Below are 24,499 nucleotides of genomic sequence, written 5' to 3' on the forward strand. Positions count from 1 at the left end.
TCAGTATGGTTTGTTGCACTATTGCAGGCTGCACAAATCATAACAGGCACGCAAAGGAACGAAACTTACACTATTATTCCTTAAAGCCACTGAACTAAATAAATGGCGGCAGCAAGGAGTAAAATACATTACTGAAAGCTATTTTTCTCAGCTTCGAGGGTTCTGATGATTTTATGACCATTCTCTTCCAACAGCTGTAACGCAAAGGCTGAAATCATTGCTTCTCAGCATCAATGCTTCCGAGGTGATAGAAGTTCCAACTGTTCTCCAGACGATTATGAAATATTGCGTGCAAATATTTTATCGTATGCTGCTGAGGAAGTCGATCAAAACTCGGATGGTATCGTGTGCCAGTCTAACGCCAGTGTTGAGCCTACAACATCCCAGTCTTTACTGGAGGACGAGCAAGGGTTCGTTAAAGCCCTTAAAGAGCTAGTGGAACAGCTCGAGGACAGTCGCGAAACCAAGGTTCGTGATGATCTGCTTGAAGACTTCGCTGGCTATATAGCTTTCAAGGTTATGAAGAAGAACCTCGGCATATAAAGCGATTACGGAGAGAAAACAGGTTAACCTACAACAAGGGGTGGAAATCGGATTTCAAAGACGTCTACAGACAGTTTGATGCAGGATACAGAGAGATGGTACACCACGGTAATGCAGATGGACAAAGAGTTCAAATTTTACCACGGGAAAGTACTGATGTCCTGATGTCCTGATGAAGAAATTCCACGAAATTCATGAATTTGCAAGTTGCTTCGTGAGAAGCCATTCTTTTATTTGAATGAACGCTTTAAACAAAAGTAAGGCTTTCAAGTGACCGAGTTTCAGTTAACACAATACCGATAAAGAAAGAAGAAAAGCACGGTAATTCCACTGATGCTATAGAAAAGTGTGTTTAATAATTTTTTTAAAAAATATCAGCATTGTTCTTTGTGTATAACACCCCTGTTAATGTTGTTACAAAATTCAGTTTACAATACTGTATATGAAACCAGTGGCAGCAGTGTTAATATACAGGCTCAATAATTTTTATAGACTATCTAAGGTTAACACAGAATTTTTCGGTTCTTGGCACTTGGAAGATAACATTAATTTACTGTTTGTGTTGTGGACAGTGCATATAGTTTCCTAATAATGTTTGTAACAACGGACATACTTCTCGCAGTCATCAAGCTCTTAATGTTCGAGTCTGGAACAATTATAGCCCGTTGTTATTGTTGTCATAGCTAGGTGTTGGGAACATGAACAAGTGGAATGGCCATTCCACTGCGATCACAGTCTTAGCATTGTTACAACCTATTATACAGGCCGTCTAAATACTTCAGAAATGCCGCCGGGTCCACACTGTATTCGATCTCATCTCTAATGTAATAGTGGAATGCCTTTACATAGGTAAGATTAAAATATCAATAAAGTTCTCTGGCTTTTGGTTGCTATTGGCTTTACGTCACGCCGACACAGATAGGCCTTATGGTGCGAATAGGATAGGAAAGGTTTAGGAGTGGGAAGGAAGCGGCCGTGGCCTTAATTAAAGTACAGTTCCAGCATTTGCCTGGTGTGAAAATGAGAAACCACGGAATACCATCTTCAGGGCTGCCGATAGTGGGGTTCGACCCCACTATCTCCCGGATGCAGACTCACCGCTGCGCGGCCCTAACTGCACGCCCCTAACCGCACGGCCCTAACTGCACGGCCAACTCGCTCGGTACAAAGTTCTCTTATCTCTAACTTGCGGTTAAAATAGAATCGCTCACAGATGTTTATTAGGCCTATCTCATACAGAGGACAAGGCACTGCGATGTTAGGGTTCCGATGACGTCACCAACGGCTAACCTTGGTGGGGAGACCTGTGCGTGATCCCTACCTCTTATTATTCAACTACCTTGACAAAAGTGATCACCACTTATATTCCTAACTGCATAAGGTTGGCCGAGTTTCACATCGGTCCTTAAAGGAGCAGTCCGATCTAAACTCATTTGTTAGCAGGATTACATAAAGTATTGGAATCTTCTTTTTTACAAGGATGCTATTTTTGTCCGAACGCGTTGTGATTATGAGAAGCGGAAATACAGAGCTTGATAAAATAACGTGTGACGTTAATGAGTGGGAAGTTTAACGACGGTTCGGCCGTCATGACGTGGCTTCAGGGATTGGATTCAGATTACTTCTATGCCGGTATCGATGCCGTGGTGGTGGTGGTGATTATTCTTTTAAGAGTAAGAAAATCTGAGCAACCAAGGAACGAAACTGGAAGAGGTCCGACACTTGGAAAAATGAAGGTATCGACCAAAGGAAGACAAGAACCACAAAGGGCGTAAAAATAAAAGACTCCCTAGGCCTCGGAGACCTAATACCTTCACGGTCGAAAACGAACAAGTGTTAACCAAGGGAGGCCGGATAGGAAAGGTGAAATCGAGGAGCCTGGCACAATTGCTGCCTTGGTGAACTACTGGGCTCAGAAGAGAACTAGATTCAATCAAAAGAAGACGGAGAGCAAGGATGGAAGTGAGTAGACTGGCACAAAACAAGAGAACGCAATACCAGACACAACTACGAGCCTCGTAGTCATCACTTCAAGTACACAAATTCAGACACCTGGAGGACCTCTCCATATTTTACGACAGTAACGGGGTACCGGCATATATTCCATACCGCGGCCTCGTTCACCAGTATTCAGACACGTTACTTGTCTTCACGTACGGTTCTAAAATAGAAACATTTCAGCTCGATGTAGATAAGTTTATTTTAAAACTTAAATGATAACAAAATGCAGTAGATGCGTTTATTTTCAGTTATGTTCAGGGATTTTTATGTGCAGGCACGAAAAAGTCAGTCGCTGGCCAGCGTCTTTCCCATTGAATTTGCATGGGGGTTCAAAGCGAGGCAAATGGACTTCAGATATGGAAGTTATTTTTAAAACAATCCCGAAGTTCTTATCTTGCTTAGTTCTTAATTTGTGACAGGAAGAATATCTCCTTGAATTTTGGTTTCGCGCGTGACTCGGCTGTCTGACTGGCTGAAGTGCCGGTAGTGATCTCACAAACATGCGCTTTTAACATTTCCAGACAGTCGCATGCAGTGCAGTGCTCATTTTGTCAGTAGTGTGTATAATAGTGATTAAATACATATCAGTGACATATGTACAATTCTTGAGGGCAAGTGTATTTCGTTTGTGTGGTTCGTGAGTTCGTGCTCGTGCGTGGGGTTCTTAGTTCGAAGAAAAAGTGCAGAAGGATGTACAATGGATCGTCAAATTAAAAAGAAACGCTCCGTAGGTAAACTCAGGGGAAAAGAACGCAATTTTATAATGAGTGTCCTGGAATATTTTTTAAAGACTATGAATGTGAGTAGCGCAGTCATTGAAACAGCTAAAGCTACAGGTTGTCCCGAAAGAACAGTCTATGCTACAAGGAAGGAGTACACACATGGTCCTTACGAACTCCCACCAAAAAGAAAAAAGAGGAGAACGATGGTAGAAAAATGCAAGGGAAATTAAATATGACGAAATCGTACAAAGTGGAGTGCGTCGGGTGGTTCTCTCTTTTATTTGCTAACATGCCACCGACATTGAACGTGGTTTTGAGTCGGGTAAATGGAGAAGATTCTTTGCCACGATTTTCCAAAACTACGTTGTATCGCTTCTTACATGATATAGGCTTCCGCTATTTAAGACGGGGTAATAAAGCAGGTTTCATTGAAACCGATGAAATTATTAATTGGAGGCACAGATATCTCAGGGAGATAAAATGTTTGAGGGCACAAAATAAAGCTATAATTTACACAGATGAATCGTGGGTAAATATTGGGCAGGCAGTGATAAAAGAAATGGAAGGATACGACAGTGAAAAGTGCACGGCAGACCGCCATTGAAGGGGTGAGTTCGGGGCTTAGGCCACCGAAAAGCCGAGGACCGCGATTCGCCTTAGTCCACGCGGGTAATGAACATGGTTTTGTTCCAAATGCTGAACTAAAATTTTGGTGCCATAAAAAAATGGCAGACGCCCACAAGGAAATGACCGATGAGATCTATGAGAAGTGGTTTTCGGATCAACTGTTGCCGAACACTCCCGAAAATGCCGTGATCGTGCTGGATAATGCCGCTTATCATTCTCGTAAGTTGGAATCTTTGACGGTGGCTTCTTGGCGAAAAGAAGACATCGTACTGTGGTTACATAAAAAATAAATATCTTTCGAAGGCGGGATGCTCAAGCGAGAATTGTTGCACAGCATAGGGCTCTGTATGATAAGCAGAGAATAGATGAAATGGCAAAAGCGGCAGGTCGGCAGATTCTACGTCTCCCGCCTTATCACTGCGAGTTAAACCCAATTGAGATGGTGTGGTCCCAGATGAAAAACTACATCCGGTATTATAACGTATCATTCAAGAAAAATGATATGGAAAATTTAATAATCGCTGCGTATAAGAACATTACGGTGGACAGTTGGGCTAATTACGTGAACGAAGTTAAGAAAAATGAAAGAGATTTGTGGAAAGCAGACAAATTACAGGACGATGTCGATGATGAAAAGTTTTTAATAAGACTTTCTTCATCGTCCGGATTATCCTCAATTTCATCTCTCGAACGCGGTTCATCCCAAGCGGCAACATCAGGGCTTGCAGAAATGATAAAAGTTGTACGTCCAATGTTTGACAGCAAGGACAGTGATTAAGGTATGTTGTATTTATTTTACCATCCTACAAATATCAATTTATGAGTGAATGAACTTAAAATTACAAAATTACAAACGAAAAATGTGGAACTGTGCCGCCCTGTTTGTGTCACACTCGAGCGTGAACTTCACGAGTCGATTTCGCAACAGCGCGCTCCATGTACGCTGTACTGCAATTTCAGGTTGGAACGCTCTATAGTGTGAATTACTGCTTGCATCGGAAAATAAGCGGTCGTATCATGTGTGCTGGGCACTAGCCGGGTAAGTTTAGGAGGAAATAGGATAACCATGCACATCAGCTTAGAGACTACCAAACCGAGGCGGTATAAAGCCATGATTGGTTCACAAGGAAAGACGCGAATTCGATTCCCGTCAGAAAGTTGAAAAATTCTGGAGCAGCGCATGGCCCTGAATTTCACTCAGTATACACCAAAATTAAAACCAGATTAATTCCTGGGGGTGAAGGTGACCTGTCATAGAGCTAAATAATCTATCCCACTTAATGCCGAGGTTAAGGATTGCGGAAGCCTTTATTTTTCACACCTCCACGGGCCTTTAAGGCCTATACGGTGATCGCTTCGCTTTTTTAATACACAACCACTTCAAGGATGGCCAGAACGAGATATGAATCCTCTTCTTTTCTCAGTTATTGTTGCGAATGTTGTAGATTCTTCTTGGAGAATGAGTCATTCCTTCCTCAGGATCATTTCACAGAGAGACCCATTAAATCATACTGCGACGTTGATATCATTAATTGCAATAGGTACAATCCATGAATTAATTATAAATGTTTCGGGCCGTGATAGATAAATGACATCGTCATTGGCATCTCAACAAAGCAGTTGTGGTTCGAATCCAGGCCAATATGCCAGGGATTTTCGGGCGGAAACGTCACATCTCTGCGGTTCGCATTCCACGTGAAACTGTAGTTCATGTGAATATCATCATCATACCAACGTACAAGTATACCTATCAAGATCGTAAGATATGTATAAAAATATAATTTAAAGAATTATTGATAACGTTAACCCCATGCTAAATCTCGAGACTACTAGTACCCAAGTACGTAAAGTTCCAAAAGGAAAAGATCAATCACTCTACTTGATAAGTCACACTGTGCGTTCAAATAATCAACCCAACTCCGCTTAGTAATCCAAAACAAAATTCTACAACTGCTGTCCAACCAATTAGCTTACAGATACTAAGGGAGTGGTAGAGGAAGGGGAGGAGGGCTCGTATAAATATTCACACACGAGAATTGCAAGAAGTAAGAATCACTCATGAGGATATTCAGAAGCGGAAGGGAAGAAAGCATGTAGAAACCACCTCACTATCTCTCCAAGACAAATGTCAAAGTAAAGGGTTTTAAACTTAGACGAACTTCATCACAGCTCATAAAACCTAGCTCTAAAAATATTCGTTATGTATACCAGTAAATCGTTTAAAACTGTCATTGAGGGGATATTTCTGAAACGAGATATGTGCTGTTTTCACAAGTCTAAGCATAGTAGATGCTCTTTAGGTGCAATTATATAGGCGGCGAACCAGTAAGAAAAATAAACACTCACAGCTAGCATAAAATAATCTGAATTAAAAGTTAAAATTCTTATTTTTATTTCTACTTTCATTGTTTAATATATAGCTTTTTAGTGTAAGAATGCCCCAAAATAGGTTCGACTCGTTAGTTCCGCAGCTGCTTTTTCATCGGTACACCCCATGGGGCAACCTGTATGCACTGTCGTTTAATTGTCTAGGTGAAGGTGCAATACAAGCCAGGAATAAGAAACTAGCGTACTAACAAGGGAACACATACATTCGTAACCCATATCTGGGAACCTAAGCTCTGCCTATCACGAGCCAGGACTAACGAGAAATGAAATGGCATATGGCTTTTAGTGCCGGGAGTGTCCGAGGACATGTTCGACTAGCCAGGTACAGGTCTTTTCATTTGACTCCTGTAGGCGACCTGCGCGTCGTGATGACGATGAGATGATGATGAAGAAGACATGTACATCCAGTCCCCATGGCAGATAAATTAACCAATGATGGTTAAAATTCCCGACCCTGACGGGAATCGAATCCGGGACCCCTGTGGCCAAAGGACAGCACGCTAACCACTTAGCCATGGAGCCGGACGCTAAGGAGAAGTGATAGAGGAGTAACGCCACTTAAAATTTGGTCCAGCTGACTCAATTGCTAGTACCTTTTAGAGCCCATTGACAAGGTTACAGTGAAGGAGAAGCAATGGCTTGGAATGTAGATGAAAACGCAGATCTCAGCGGCCCGAAGTGGGAAGAATTCTCTTCGTAATCAGGACGTCTAACCCCAGACTGCATGGTTCCAAACAGCGTTTGATCTAGATTGCACGACTAAACTTACAACTAGGAAAGCAATGGGAAACTATCTCTGTAATGATTTCCATGACAGCCCTATGGCTTGTTCCACTTTGGAGTTCCAAGTTCTCCAATCGGATACCGGTAGAAACAGGGCTGAGGGAAGCTACTACAATATCAAAGACAAACCGTCTGTACACCACACTGAAAAAATTGCAAAATGTTACGTAAACATTGGGAAGCTTGCAATCATAGAAAGTAGAATGAAATGAAATTAACAATCTTGAATTTTATCACATAGGACTCCGTGAGACTCATTGGAAAGGCAATGTTACTTTACGACCCGTGAAGGGAACACTGTATACTGTTAAGGAAATGAAAATACGAGTCGGAAGGGGCATTATCCATCTCACCGCATCCTGTGAAAAGACTGTAAAAGGTTAGGGCTGAGATGTTCGATTTCCCACCACGACAACACATTTCTAATCCAGTACATGAAATCGCATTAATTCACACTTAACTTCATTACATTTACATCCCCTACCAGTACAAATAAACATAATTTCTGGCGAGGTATTCATCAGATACAATATCAAAAATAACTCCGTAAGCTATGTTCTACAAGTTAACAAGAGCATCGACATTTCGAACTATAAACTTTACCAAAGGCCAGTGCAGTGGACGTTCCTTGAGGAACCAAGCGCCTAGTGCAAGACTGCATACTGAGAACATTCTGCTCCCAGAACTAGCAGCAGGAGTGAGATCAGAGCACGATGTCGTCACTGGTGATGGTAGATATTTGCAATTTTGAAAAATGTGAAATGTGGCCAGTCTGTGAAGGTAAGTGTTTTTGACGTCCAAAAGGCAGTTAAGTGTCCCATTGTGTTTTTTACTCCGTGAAAAATGTGAAACTGGGTACAAAATGCGAAATGTATTTTCTACGAAATATCTATAAGTCTTCCTCGTGCATAAGATGAAAATAGCCATGATGAGTGCGTGTCTTACTCTTAAGAACATGCCAAAAATTGTCTCCGAAGCAAGCTACAAGGCAAGAAATACGTTTATCAATGTGTTAGTTTCTCTTCACCAGTACAGACACCTTTCGAATAGAGATAACATACAAGTTTAATATTTAAGCGATACCACAATGTGAATTTTACGTTTTAAAATATAATTTTGATGTATCCACTGAGGATTGGACAAAGATTACGAAAGCCGGTTATGGTTCAAATATTTTACAAGATGTGCTGATATAAACTGTATGGTGTTCGATACATTTTAATACACCATCAGCACTGTGAAAATCGTCTTTTAAATATTAGGATAATTAGATTGACGATGGGATAGAACTAGGAATGGGAAAGAAGCACTATGGTCTTAATTTAAATACAGACTTACCATTTGCCTGGTATGAAAATGGAAAAATACCGACTGCCATTTTCACAACTACTGGTGGTGGACTTCGAACCCATCGTCTCTTGAATGCAAGCTAACAGCTTTGCGGCCCGTACCACGTAGCTTTATTTCTTATAGAAACGAAGTCCAGTTTTAGAATACATATCCTTTTATTAAAATATAACTGTAATACTGATATACAACATGCGTCAGAACAATAATATAGCTGACATTAACACATTCATTAACATGTAAGGAAATACAAACACTCTTTTGAATACATATTACGTTAAAAATATAATTATATTAATGTTCTTCTACAAGTAACATGATTAAACATTACACGGATTAGGTATTCGATATATTTATACTGAAGAAGATTACCTCTTCTTTCTATCTAATTGTGACTAGTAGGTATTCTACATATAATTAACATATTCGTCTTATGGTATTTATTAAATCTTCGTGCTCTAAAATATATATACAGTAAAAGCTACATATGAAACAAAATACTGAAGAATATTTATCCTAAAGAGTGATTTACCTTTTGGAGCTTAACTGTTTTGCTATTTAAAGCTATAATATTCATACAGTTAACAGATTATAGTTTAATCAATCAGTCTGTGGATTATCAAAGATGAGGAATGACATGTTATTCCCGTCTATTTTAAAATATTAAAGCTTGTGTCATACACAGACCATGTGGTGTGGATTTTAGATTGAAAGTGGCACGTCCCAAACTGTTAATTAAGCATACCATTCACTTTATGTCCTGCTGAGTATATTGCTACAAAATGTCCTCTTGAAGGGGAGAATTGTTAATGGCTTCTCACTTAGGCAGTTGTGATCCGAATCCCTGTCAATGCATGTGCGATGTTTGAAACGAATCGTGGGTAGGTTTTCTATGTGCACTCTCCTAGGGATATCATCACGATCCAAACACGCAATACTGTAATCTTACTTTTGTTCCTTTCATTATGAATTAAGTAAAAGGTTTTCGTGTACATTTTCTCTGATTCGTTTTCTTAAATAAAACTATTCTCTCGTGAATTAGGATACAAACGGAAGGTAGAAAACGCCAGTAGATTTACTGATTCAGTATGTTAAAGAATTTCAGGACGCAATTCCAACATTCTGTTAAGATCGTTGTAAGCAGCAGTAAGACTTTCATCATCATCATCATCATCATCATCATCATGATATTATTATTATTATTATTATTATTATTATTATTATTATTTAATCCATTTACCTTAACAGTACTTACGGATTTTTAGATATATTTCTCTTAAACTATGACTACCAATGCAATTTTCAGTCATCAAATTTCAAGTAAAGTCTTTCCGTTATAGTTTCGTCCTTGGCTTATTGCACATGTACTCACTGAGGCAATGTTAATGACAGATTATCAGGTGTAGTGTAAACTAGAGTTTCTTATATCACTTGTTGTTTAACAAAAGACTGGTTAAATCCATGTCCAGACAGACAATGAGGGCCCTTGGAGAATTGAAAGAAAAATACTTCAGGTCTCCTTAACCACGGCACTAGGTGCGATAGAGCGGTCAACCTGATTTTCGGCCACGTTTGCCCCAGGATTTTAATCTGATGGTCATGTGCTTCTTCGGAAGTGGAAGTATAGTTTCTAAATTCATCACACCAAATCTCACGTTTACGTGGATTTGTCGGAAATCGGACCTCGCGCCTTCGGATAAGAGACATGCATGCTAGCTGAGGCACAGTGCCTAGGAATGACTGAAATTTCAAATTGAAGTACATGAACTATAATGGCCATTCCCAAGGTGTAGAGGTAGAGTGCCTGCCTTTCACCCGGGAGCCCCAAGTTCGATTCCCAGCCAGGTCGGAGAGTTTTACCAGCCAGTCTACGTGATTATAATTGAGGAGCTATCTGATGGTGAGATGGCGCGTCCGGTCTAGAAAGTGAGAAATAACGACCGAGAGGATTCGTCACACTGACCACGCATTATTTCGTCATCTGCAGGCCTTTAGGCTGACCAGCGGTCGCTTGAAAGGCCAAATGCCGCTTGGGGCCGGTAGTGCCAGGGAATTTTATTAACATGTACTACAGTAGACTCTCTATGCCCTATTTAAAGTGAAACCGCTAGTGCAGAATGTTATTGACTTTCTTCATCACAAATTATTTCGTGACCTAAGTCTGTCGAGTATAAATCCTAGGAAAATGAAAAATCCATTGATTCATATATTTTTATTGAAATGAATTCCCCTGAGAACTGAGGTCAGCTTTGTGTTCGGTAGCCCGCTTATTCAGGCGAAAGTAGTACGTCCTACAGTCTCGTCCTTGCCTCAGTACACATGTACTGAGCTATAAGGTAGAGAAGAGTGCTCAAGCCGTCTGCATTATGTGATTATTATGAGCCTGTTCAAGGTCGGAGAACACAGCTGACCTGGTTTCTTGACTCGCAGACATATTAAGATTCAATCTGGCATACCTCAGGTAATTACGGACGGATTGTCCCGGTACTTTTACTCGTGTGATTCATATTCCTCAGTGCCATAGCTAGCACAGCCTTCAGCTACGATATATTGGTACACCTTAGAAAAGAAACAAGTTTGAAATGTTTTCAGTGAGACTTCAACTAGCGCTATTTCACCATATTATATTAGTACAGGGCTATATTCACTTTGAGAAAGTCCTGGACACACAGGACCGAAGTTCTGATCTTGTTCTCCATTTGACTTCGCTCTAACTAAGAAATATTTTCGGTGACGCTAGTAAGTTAGCAAAGGGCTAGAGTTAGGAACGTCGTGGCCATTTATTAATAACGTCAATGCTAGATCTTATGCCCAGAACATTGTCTCTGGAGTAAAACATATAAAATATTCATTAGAAAGATTGTTGATCTGAAGCAACCTATAAGTAAAAATATCTAAACTTTGTTAATATTTGCAGTAATGATTGTTGATCGATTGGGTAAAACAACCACGTTATCTCTCCCTTGTAATAAGAGTTAGGAGATTAATAAGAAGGATTATTGATGGTACAGAAAGATAACGATAGAAAGCGGGAAAATAAAATATTCCCTTGGTATAATAAAGTTTTTTCCATGTGGTTGGGAGAAAAGCTGGAGTTGATCAAACGGAATCAGACTTAGTTGAGTCCCTTGATGGCAACTCACGCCTTACAGAATGTGAAGAATGTTTTTGTTTTTGTTTTATTCAAAACCGGTACTTATTGTCTACAACCGTGCGCCCTTGGGAGTTTGTTCTGTAGTCTTCTGAAAGGTGGCGAAAATGGTGAATTATTAAAAGAAGTAATGATCATGGAAATTAAGCACAAATTCAATATCAAATTTTTATTGAGAAAGACTGTAACATCAAGCCTACGGAGAAAAGCTTTATTATGAGATCTTGATTTTGAAACAAACATTTTCCTATTGTTCCTAAAACCTCCAGACAATGGCGAGTCGACATAAGATGTAATAGAGCGCTAAAGGCCCTTGTCTTGTCAGTGTTCCACTTTCCATAGAGACAGCGTTAGAACATTCCTAATATAAGGCTATACTGTAAAACTACAATCTGAGAAGCCACAAGTCACATCATTCGTATGTCTTCGTATTATTAGTGTTGGGACGGAACTTAATCATCAGGATCACTATTTGTAAGTTAGAGATCGAGTGTTACACCATGAGCACAACATGTCTGATACAAAAATCACAAATTAATGTTCATTCTCCACGTTCATAGTTTATTTGGGGGATAAAGAGGCTGTACAAAAGACAGCTGTGAAATAAATCAGCGCTGAGTGATACAGAGCCTCTAAGTTGGTGGTTATGTGGCCTCTTGAAGCCACCACGGTGATGGTCGTTAAGCTGTCACTGACACAGTACAGGATCCAGCGATCCCGGAGAGCTGCTTCGAGTTGAAGGTGCACACCAACTTGCGCTGCCCGACTCTCTTTGGTATGAAGTACTCCGTGAAAGACACCAGCTCAGCTGGCTTCACGTCCCTGGAAAAATAATTATACAGTGAGACTTACAAATAATAATAGTAACATTAAACATCTCTACCGTCATATAGGACACTTTTCTGTGGCTATCCGTTTAAAGTGGCACTGATTCTGATAGGTTACATCCATGATACTGACAGAAAAAATATCTAGGCCTAGGAATGTACTTGTAATGGCATTAATTAAGGTTTGTTTGGCATGGACATGGAGTACCAAGGAAAAACGTATACAGGCCTGCCGACGGGGGGTTAAATCCCACCATATCCAGAATGCAAGTTAACAACTACACGTTGCATAGCAGAAAGGATTCGCACTCGATAAAGTACTCTTCTCTGGTCAGTCCTGTCCTAGACAACAATATCTTTCGTCTAGAAAGTTCTCAGACACATAATGTCTACCAATGAGTTAGGTTGGATTCGGATTACTTCATTTTCAAAATTCATAAATATAATTTTGATCTTTACCTGAGTTAACACTATCTTAAAATGTTTTATTGCAACTTCATTCACAAAATGAGTGATTCTTATTGTGCCACTTTTATGTATTTGTTAAGAAATCGAGCAATGGACTGATCAGAGAATATTTGCGTTTCCATTTGAAGTCACACAATTTAAATAGATATCATAAAGTAATCTTAGTTACTAACTGTATACAAGTTGTATGAACGAATTGACTGTTCTTGTATAATCTCCTGCGGCGAACTTGAGTATGCCACCCATTTCACTTCAGAGTAAGCGTTGCTGCCGACAACCTTTACCATTAATCAAGGGAACTGAACAGTGAGTCCGTGTTAATATTCCAGTGCATAAAATCACACCGCACAACTCGAAAACTGCGATCATTACTTCTCCGTCTTTCTCCAACCATCATCTTCATCATCGTCATCATCACACAACCGTAGATTGCCGTGTATGTTCCTGTAGTCACGTCCAGTTCCTGAAACGTGACAACTGCCAAGTGGCTTATTCAGAGGGCCTGGGAGTCAGGACAGCATCGTTATGGAATACAATTGAGAATCTGCAACATTTTGTGTCGTGATCCTCCACATTCTCAGGGGGCTAGGGCAGAGGTTCTCTAACTAAAGTGAGATTGCACCCCTCACTCATGTCTAAAAGTTCAATGTACCCCTACGAAAATTTCTTTCTTTCTTTCTTAATCTGCTTACCCTCCAGGGTTGGCTTTTCCACTGGACTCAGCGAGGGATCCCACCTCTACCACCTCAAGGGCAATGTCCTGGAGCAAGAGATATTGGGTCGGGGGATTCAACAAGGGAGGATGACCAGTACCTCGCCCAGGCGGCTTCACCTGCTATGCTGAACAGGGGCCTTGGTGGGGGATGGGAAGAGTGGAAGGGATAGACAAGAAAGAGAGAAGGAAGCGGCCGTGGCCTTAAGTTAGGTACCATCCCGGCATTTGCCTGGAGGAGAAGTGGGAAACCACGAAAAACCACTTCCAGGATGGCTGACGTGGGAACTGAACCCACCTCTACTCAGTTGACTTCCCGAGGCTGAGTGGACCCCGTTCCAGCCCTCGTACCATTTTTCAAATTTCATGGCAGAGCCGGGAATCGAGCCCGGGCCTCCGGGGGTGGCAGCTAATCACACTAACCACTACACCACTGACGCGGACCTACGAAAAAATTAATAGGTTTAAAAATATGAGTACCTGGATAATTATTGAGGTATTTTAAATGTATTATAAACCTTTCTTTTAAATACACATCGTAAATAAGAAAAGATTGTGAAATTGTATTTAATTTTTGAAACACATCGCAAGAAAAATAAGAGATTTGGTCTATGTCAAGTATAATACAATGGTAGTAAAGTAACATAGAATACCCTGCTTGTATGAAAGTTTCACAAAACGCTAGATTTTAGCCTCAATATCAAATGAATAAATGAGGATGAAAAATTTTCTGTCTTAATTCTGGAATTCAGGCACTAGGAGACATCAATTTCAAAAGAATGGGTGTGCGGCTGTATCATATGAGGCGAAGGGAGGAGGATAGTTTTCCTAGGAGTGAAAAAGGCATAGCCATCGGAGGTAAGAGAAATGGGGAGACCAAAGTGAAGATGACTAGACTTTTTTCAATTATTTAAATATTAAATGCCTTAGAACTAGAAGGACCAACAGTACTAATTGTGAATAGAAGATTGTAGAGGAGCGTAGTTCATTCACAGAAGCCTGTATCCTGGACGCTGGAAAACATAACAATCTACATATAGGCATGATAGAGGCATTTTGGGAAAAGTTCTCCGAGAAACGTAAAAATTTCACCTTATTATCTTGACACGGCATAAGTCCAAAGAGCATATACCATTTCCACACTGCCGGGCTGTGAAACCATCAATGGTTACAATCTACATATATAAAACTTATTTTTAAAATGGTGAAGATGAGCTTACTAACTTGTAAGGCACCACCTTAGGGCGCTGTAGACCCGGTCCCTCTACCCAGAAGCAGCAATCGGTGAGGACCGTTGGCAGAGGATTCTGGAAGGAGAACACGGCAGGGCAGGATTGTCCAACCTGCACTTCATCTCTCACCTGGAACAGTTAAGTTTGCTTTAACCATGTACATCTCGAGGTATGGAATAACTTGACATTATATAATAATAGTGCCTTGCTTCAAAATAATATTTAAGGAATTAATTTTTAACTTATTTATTATTTATTTACTTGTTTACTTACTTACTATTATCAGAAGGAACATAGTCGTATGTACAAATTAGTATTAAGATACATGGATATGTACAAAATAGATGATGTACTTATACAATATGAACAACATTCTCCTCAATCAAAACGGACCAGTATTTAGTAAGTTCTCAGCTATTGAGTGAAGCCTTCACCAGGTCTTCCGTATTGCACTAGAGAGGACATGAGCTGCAGTAGGGGTAAGTTAGCCATGGTTTCTTCCTCTCTGCATTCAAAGAGGGTCGACTCACGAGGGAAACCCCACTTGGTACTACCAACCCCAGAAATCAACCAATTCAGACACTTTCACGTGGTCCAAGATTGTTAATGGCCTGCTGGGAGGTTTTTAGATGGATTCACCCACCCAGGAAGGTGAGAGCTTCTAATCTTCCATGATTTTAACCTTGACGATTGAGGTGAATTCATAAGGCATTCCGACGTATGTAAGAAACTTACCCTAGACTTCAATCGCTGATTCTTGCAATGAAGAGTGACTGACGAAGTGCTACATCCTAATCCAAAAGACAGATTGTTACGTGATTCTCGTCCTTTGAGTCTGGCCTTCTTGCCATACGGATGGGATTGGCAATAATCTCAGAGGGCACAATATCAAGACCATTTTTAAGCCTAATAACATAGGCAATTGCTTGCGATCTGTCGAAGATCCCGTTGGTTTAAACTGCGCTGGAATGTATGTTATATGATTCCTTACTCACGTGGATCGATTTATGTTGGACAAACATGTAGGAGGATAACAACGAGGGTTAAAGTACATCGCAGGCACTCATGTCCTTGCCAGCCAGAGAAGTCTGCTGTGGCAGAACATGCCATATATAATGACCAACAAATCATTTTTATGCAACTTCTGTCATTTATAGAGAGAAACATTTTATACATAGAATCATTTGTGAGTCGATAGAAATTGCTTAACACCCGAATAATTGTAACAAAGATGACGGCTACATACTGAGTAGATCATGGTAACCCTCCATAGTTAACTCGTCACATCTCTCTCCTTGACTCTGGAGGTTCTGGAATGACCTTTATTTCTAATGGGGTCTCCCTTGAGCCTGTTTACTATGGAGTTACAGTTGCCAATACATTATTTGTTATTGCTCTGAAGAAGATCCTGGTCGAAGGATCAAAATGCGTCAGCAGATTATTAATATTATGAGACCTAATATACCCAAATTATTATTATTGGATTGTTTGCCTCAAGAAATGCTCATTGATTTGGTACTGAACATGCCCCGTCTCATTCAAGAGAGCCTCAGGGATCGTGGATGACGAACACGTTATTGACTCATGTGACTGCATTGAGAACTGTTTTAATTTGTGATGCTCTAACTGAGGAAGTTCCTTAATTTGTATGGTTTAGTCACGTACTAAGTGTTTTCTTTTCATACTGGGTATATTGTTACTGGGAAGTGTACGTTTTCGTTGTATTTATTATTCTCAGTTTCACGTTAAATAATAGGCCTTTGATATCGATTCCACCTCAAGACAACAGAATCTGGTATATGCTTAAATTTTTTATGAGTGTAACTGGTTTAGCCTAATTGGATTTTAATATTAAGTTGAAACATTAATTTTTGTAATTTTAAGTCCATTTTGTCCAGATTTTTGGCTGAATGACCAGCATAGTAGCCCTCGGTTCAGAGGTCACTGGGTTTGAATCCAGGATGGGTCGGGGATTTTAATCGTAAATGGTTAATTCCCTTGTCTCTTGGGTGTATGTGCTATCCCCAACACCCCTGCAACTCATTCACCACACACAACACTAGACTACACCACGATAACACGCAGTTTGCTGTACACGGCAGATACCGCCCATTCTTGTCAGAGAGTCTGCCTTACAAGGTCTGCACAAGGCTACAAATATATACATGCATTTAATATTATTGTTATTGTTATTATTATTATTATTATTATTATTATTATTATTATTATTATTATTATTATTATTATTTTTATGGTTCGGATGTGAAGGTAAAGTCATATTTCTTTGCTGAGCTCATTTTACCCGAAATCTGAAAAATAAATTTGAATGATGGGTCTCGGACCCTGTTTAAAGCAATTTTATGTTGCATATAAATGCGTATTTTGGCAATTTTTATTGTTTTGGTTTTATTTTATTCATTTTAGTCACATAACGTCATATTTGGTTATTTTTCGTACATTTTTGTTCAAATCGATGCATTGTTTTTAACAAGGTGCACATTATCTGCGTCGAATTTCAAACACAATATTTTTCTTTTCTTTTCCGAAACAAATAGGTAGCAGCTTTAGAAGATGTGATTCCGAAAATATTATGCTGAACGAACGTACACCGACAGATACCAAAAAGCACGCTAATGCAATACTTCCATTTTTTTGGTCTTTCGTTAGGGGGACATAGCGAGAATTGTGCCTCAGGGCTATGCTACTGAATATGTATACGTTTCAACGTACCTACGGTAGCTCTGTCTGTTTACATGATAAATGTGTCTGCTGTATTATCGCTAATCACTTTTTGACACGTTAAAGGTTAGTAATACTCTAATACTTACTACATATCCCTAAAATTCTTAAGTCATATTTTACTTTTTTTAAGGTCATGTTTAGGTGGTTTTTAGAACATATTTTCTTGCATATTTGATTTCTTTAGGCCATAAAGTTCCCAATCCAAATTATTATTAACATCATCAGAAACATTATCGTAAGTCCATATATAATCACATACACAGATAATAGTATCTAAATACATTTTAGACATATACATATGTTCCCTGGTTATCATCATCATCATCATCAACGATAGTACTGACCTGGATACTCAGTTTAGGCTTCACGAGCGGGAAGTCGTCCTCCTCGCTCCAAGTCTGCTGAGTCTCCTTGACGTTAGCAATGGCGTAGATCTTGACAAGGCTGTGTATCACTAACTTCTCCAAATACTCAGCAGGGTTCACTTGGATTCTTAACGTTTCACCTGAAAAACATCATCACAAACAGTGCTGAATATGTTAGATTGAATTTGTTTCATTCCGAATAGTCGGACATTTCATTTAAGACAGGGAGTATTAGTTACTAACATTGCCTACAGGTAAGTACAAGGATCAGATAGTTGCATCTTACGAGAATCAAATCATTTCGATGAGCCAATTACACTGTATAAACAACATAAAACTCAATATTCTATGCATGTCTTGAACAAACCATAAACATTTCCATTTATACAGTACATGTATTGAGAGGGCACACATGAGACGAGTAAGACACTACCGGGACATTTTCAGTCAATAAGCTGTTTGTATTGATGAACGTACGCATAGTGTAACATCTTTCTTGGTTGTAGATACAGGAATGAGGAGGAGCATAGGGTGATCGTATGTATTCTTTTACCATTTATTCACGGCATGTCCCATTATATGCTTTGAGTAATCATATTACAAATGATTGGATGAAAACCATAACGGTAAAAGTGACTTTTTTAAAAATGAGTTAAGTGCAGGATGCAACTCCGGGAGGATGTATCATATCACCAGCAAAGGGATACAAGTGATAGCGGTAATATTCTGCGCTCTAGTGGTGGGTGGTATAACTACAAATAGCATGCTTTATATGAGTGTTGAAGATGTTTAAATGCCCTTTTCTCTGAATGACCAAAATGCTACTTACACCGTTATGGTTTTCATCCATTCAAACATAACTTCATTTTCTAATTACATGTGAGATACATTCTTAATTCGATGGCTGTTATGATGTGCATAAGTAATAATAATAATAATAATGTAAACGAAACTATGTCCTTTTTTCACACTTGTTCAAACACAATTGAGTTCGTGAAACGTAAGAACTGTTTAAAATAATTTTTGACTATCCTACTTTTGCTCACTGTCCATTACAGCAGTAATAGTACATGCAAAGGTATTTTCTTAATATATGTTCTATTCTTTACATAACTGAAATAATGCTAATCTGTTATTTAGTTAGATATAATTTTGTCCCTTACACTAGTTATGAATTTTAAGAATTTGTCTTTGTATTTACTTTTAAGTCTATTTTGATTTTCCTGGCCAGTTTTCTTCCTTCAGTATTCCTACGATTAACATGCCTCTTTCTTCATCTATTATTTTACATTCGAAAATAATATGGTCTATAGTAATACAACGACACATTGGATTATCTATACATTTGGGCCTGTATAAATATGACTTGATATTACCACGTCCTGTTAGCATAGTTGTTTATGGACTTAAATCTAACTTTAGTTTTAGTCTGTCGTGTATCTTGGGAAAATATGAGTTTGTGATACTGCCTTTTCTGGTTTGATTTCATTATGCATGCATGTAAGTATGTACTGTATGTAGATAACCACAGTCAGGATGACGTTTTAATTAAGTGTGGAAGTGAAACTGGCCGATGCAAAAATATTTGTAAAAATAAGAAAATAGTGGATGTCAGATCACAGGTTATAATGTTACCAGCAGTACAAGTGTAAACACTGAAAATGAAGGATGTGAAAACTTTGCTTACAAGCCATTTCGGCAACCATTGGAAATCTCTACAAACATTGTTATTCTGTGTACGATGTTGCAGAAAACTGCAAGAAATTATATGAAATGAATATCGTCCTATTAATGAAGAAAATGCCTGTGTGAGCATGGTACTCAAATAGATGAAAAATTGGACGTCGAAAATGTTTCGGTGTTGTAATATTCTAAGTGAAAAAGCAAATAGTCTTCGTTTAAACGGTAATATTTTTCATTTGGGAAATTTTCAAATGTGCTAAGCAATAACTAACTTGAGTAATATTTTAATATTGTAAAATTTTTACTGTAAAAGTTGGAATGTATTTTGACCCGGAACAAGTTTGTACCTTTTCAAAACCTGTAAGACAAAAATATTAATTTTCAAAACCAGAAAATTAACTGATTATTTTTAAAATCCAGGTGCATTAAAAGTATAACCTCTGTTATCACATAGTACAGGAGAACATCTACGAAATCCAATTACCTAACGTTTTGCCAAATTGGTGGCTAGTGGTTTGAAAATGTGGTTGTTTACAATGGATAGCAAGGATGGGTTTGAATACTTTAAACTTAAAACATATACCTGAAGGCTTATACCGATACAACTGATATACGATATAGTAAGTAAAACGACTAGCTACAAGCGTATCTGTTTATACAGAACGTCCATCCATCTATAAAGACAATTTCAAGTCAAACAAGTAATAGCTCAATTTGAAATGCAATTTTCCTGAGCTGTCTAGAGACAAGTTAGATAGCAGCATGACGAGTGTTATTTTCTCCTGATATTTTACGAAAATGACGAGTTTTAGATAGACAGCGCTTCAGAATTTTAATGGTGTAAACAAGATCTTAATTACTGTTCCGAGTGGTCTATTTTTCTTTTTTCTTTTGTGCAAAATATGCGACGGTTCATTAAACAAGCTGAAAAACTGTGAACAGAAGCTTTCGCGATAATTTTTAGGTTCTTCCGCAGTTATGTTGGTAACCATGTCAGGAAGTGTGATAAATCTTTCTCAATAGAAAAAAATTAGTTTCACGTCGCACTGAGTGGCGATGGGATAGGAAAGGCCTAGGAGTGGGAAGTAAGCGGCGGTGGCCTTAGTTAATGTACAGACCCAGTATTTGCTTGTTGTGAAAATGGGAAACCACAGAAAACCATTTTGAGGGATGCCGACAGTGGGTTCGAACCCACTATCTCCCGTATGCAATAGAAAAACAAGGCACGTCTCTGACCCTCTCTCCCCGTAACGTCGAAATTCTCTACGAACCACTTTCCATAGGTCTGCAACATGCCTGCAAACGCGAAGGCTCCTACAGACGCACACAACAGGACGCAACGTACAGACAGTAAAAGTCTGTAAAATAATAAACCAGTAACAAAACCGTAAATTCAGGAAAGTAACATGGGGTTGCACAAACCTGTATCCCCTTGAGAAGCCACCCATAAATTAATTAAACGATTCAAATTTTTGGTTAATATACTCACGCTGCTGTGGCTGGACCACGAACTCGCCGTGAGCCTTCTTCAGCCGGCTTGCCGTCGTCCCATTGTAGTACACTGAGTTGGCTGACAGCACACAGGATATCGTTCGTGGCTCATCGGATTTATTCTGGATACAAAATATTCACTAACATTATTATTTAGCTTCATAATAATTATCATATATTAGTATTTCAAAATTTACGAGGGTTATAAATCTCAGCCCTTGAATTTTGCGGTAATTCGCCTAGAATGCTCTTATTTTATATTTACGAGGGTCGAGTCATAAGTCATGGCAACTATTTTTTTTTCTAGCGAACAGGAACCAACACGGAAAATTGAAAATATAGGGCATGTTCTTATGCATAGTGCCGGAAGACAAATTCTGACTTCAGGAGATTCTCGTAGGAAAGTGACAGAACAAAGGCCAATGGTAAACATTATTTTATTATGGTATAGATAGCAAATACACAAGACTACGTACAAAGGACAGGTCTCCACTGGTTACAGACCTTCGAAATAATCACCCAAGGTTTCCATTGTGCGTTGCCAGCGGTGGGGTAGGCGCTGAATATCATTCGCTGCATGTGTATCGCTAACGTGCGACATCTCTCTTCGAAATGCTTTTACGATGTCCTCTTTGTTAGCAAACCGTTGTCCACGTAATGGCTTCTTGACTTCGGCAATTAGATCAAAGTCGCATGGGCTCAGATCAGGCGAATAAGTTGGGTGTGGAAGAAACTACGATCGTTGTTCCTGCTTGTTGACTTCCATTTTGTGACGCTCTCACTCACACGCCGAACTTGGGGGCATGCTTAGACCCACACTGTTTAAGTACATACTGTACGTTTCCAAATGCATATCTTAGATTTTCCGTGTTGTCTCCTGTTCGCGAGAAAAAAAGTAGTCATGACTTATGACTCGACCTACGTATAAACTGGAAGTATATTGATCTACAAAGGCAGGTGTAAATATCAAAATAGACATGAGGCTCTGGTCTCTTTCGGTTCGTTGAAAAGCAGTTAACTTACTCCAAAATTTCGCTAATGATTTTACATTAAATATATAGCAGCATTGTTCCCTATAAGTGTTCCATCCTGACCTCATTCTCCACTTTATAATTATCCGATTTCTCATTCAGAAATTTTTCTTCATTTGTATACCCACCTTCTTTAATATCGTCTTTTCGGATATCTCTTGATATTTCCTACCCCGGCACCTCCATCTGTTGTGATATCTCTCATATATTGTACCCATATGCCGCATATGGGAGCAATATATTAGAGTTTAATTGTTATTCTTTATCTGTTATTCGGAGTTGCAAAAAGACAATGAAATAGAATTACAATACTTACGTGAATGTGTACAGTGACGCTAAAACTCTGGCCGAACGCGATGTTGTCGATCTCCACCAGGTCAAAAGTCACGTCTTCGTGTTGTTTCTTCGGAATGCCGTAATGTCTCTCCGCAAGTTCATTACCACGCACCGCATTCATAACAGCTAGTCTCTCGGCCTGTGACCCTGTAGAGTAGAAAACGCACAATATCAACACAGTTAGGCAATGTGGTGGTGGTAATGACGAAAGTATAACTGGGCAACCATCCTCTATTAACACTAATCAGAGGAGAAAAATGGAAGGGCTTCGACCCTTCAAGGAATGACGCTATCGGCAAAGGAAGGGAAAGAAAAGGGTCGCAAAGGATAGCAAAGGGATGAGAATGAAAGATACCGAAGGCCACAAACGCCTAATAATATCTGGGGTAGGCAAAGAACAAGACTTGAACAAGGAAGGCTGAATAGTAAAGATGTGGAGACTGGCACAAGTGAGTGGAATAAATGTTAGATTCAGCTGTGGGATCTGTATTTTTCAACCCAGGCTCCCTCCTGAGGGTTTCACCTTCAACCACCTGTTAGGGGATATATTCTCCCACCCGCAACAACAGTGGGGAGAGGGGATAAAACAACGTGTTTCGTATGTGATATGCCTTTCCTTACTGCGTGTAAGTGGAAGTAAGGAACTTTAATTCGTTGATCTGAGTCAAACAAATTAATATTAACGCAGCCTTAGGCGCTCATGGCCTTACTATTGTTCACAGAGTAGACTCGACAGAAATGAGATTTATAGACCTCCCGAATGCTGGAGTCATGATTTAAATCAACCTTATAATTCACCGTTACTACTGATACTGTAGTATTATGGAGACTACGATGTGTGCAAATCTATTAGAAGCTTTCACAAACCACCGTATACGTCAAATTATCAACAGCAGATGGCTGGATGTTATACCTAATGAAGGAAAATGGGAGGTAACAGAACAAGAGCCATTCGACGTCCAAATGAAAGAGAGTAAATGGTTATGGATAGGGCACAGTTTGAGAAAGCCTACCGGAACCACCGAAATATCGGCACCCGATTGGGAACCTCGAGGGCGTGATCACCCAAAGAAGACCTGGAAGAGGGCTATGGAGGAAGAATGCATAAAATGTGGAAATAACATGGATCTAAATGAAGGCATTCGGCCAAGAGAGAACTCATGGATATCCAGTCCTCCTGTAGGAGTAACAAGAAATACATCAAAGTTTAATTTGTTTCGTTATCACAGCCACAATACTTATAATTTTACACGGAAAGAGATATAAAAGTTATTTTAAAAACAGCACATACAGGCTAGGGTGCAAACTACCGGCCTTAGTGAGAAGCAATATAAGTCAGTCATCATTATGTTATAGGATGCCTGGTCGAGGAGGAAAAGGCGTGTGTGGTTCATTCTGAAAGACGTGCGTTCGATTCCCTATCAGGAAGTCGAAAAATTAAGAAATGAAATGTCCACATCCGAAGGTGCACATGGCCCTAAGGTTCACTCAGCCTACATCAAAATTGAGTACCAGGTTAATTCCTGACTGAGGGCAAAGGCGGTGGGCTGTAGAGCTAACCGCTTCACCCCAACGAGTGCCGAGGTTACGGATAGTGAAAGACTTTACCTTCCACCCCTCCCAGGGCCTTCATGGCCTGTATTGAGATTGCTTTGCTTTGCGTCATTAGATGCTCTATAATACACTCACTAATGAACGTAGGACACTTTTGATACGTTATTCAGTCCAAATTCCGTTACTTAAGTCAGACATATATCAAAACCGTGTAAGATTTGGCCTTAAGGTTTCAAAAGAAAACGATGCACTCTTCGAAAAATCTGTCCTGAATTCATGGATACTAATGGTTTCATCAATGAATCGACTGCAGCGCTTTGAAGTGATAGTGTATAGCACAATATTCAAGATATCATGGATAAACTACGTCACGAACGTGAAGGTACTTCGTCGCACCGGGAAATCATATGAAGACTTAACCTTAGTAATACGCAAAAAATCAACATATTTTGATCAATTTTTCTGAAATGACAAAATTCAGCCTGGTACAAGTGAG

The 24,499-nt window shown here is 39.4% G+C and overlaps 1 protein-coding gene across 1 annotated transcript in view; it reads right to left on the reverse strand.

The window, feature by feature from the left end:
• Positions 1-8,557: 8,557 nt before the first annotated feature.
• The window catches only part of LOC136877014 (hemocyte protein-glutamine gamma-glutamyltransferase), a 112,221-nt gene continuing 96,279 nt past the window's right edge, over positions 8,558-24,499 (reverse strand). The window contains exons 11-15 of the mRNA XM_067150806.2: positions 22,430-22,596; positions 21,081-21,204; positions 17,888-18,048; positions 14,794-14,930; positions 8,558-12,384 (exon numbers count right to left, since the gene is read on the reverse strand). Coding sequence (XP_067006907.2) covers positions 12,243-12,384; positions 14,794-14,930; positions 17,888-18,048; positions 21,081-21,204; positions 22,430-22,596 — 731 coding nt within the window. The 3' untranslated portion in view covers positions 8,558-12,242. The remainder of the gene's footprint in view (positions 12,385-14,793; positions 14,931-17,887; positions 18,049-21,080; positions 21,205-22,429; positions 22,597-24,499) is intronic.

The sequence above is a fragment of the Anabrus simplex genome, chromosome 7 (assembly GCF_040414725.1).
Source record: "Anabrus simplex isolate iqAnaSimp1 chromosome 7, ASM4041472v1, whole genome shotgun sequence".
Taxonomy (NCBI): domain Eukaryota; kingdom Metazoa; phylum Arthropoda; class Insecta; order Orthoptera; family Tettigoniidae; genus Anabrus; species Anabrus simplex.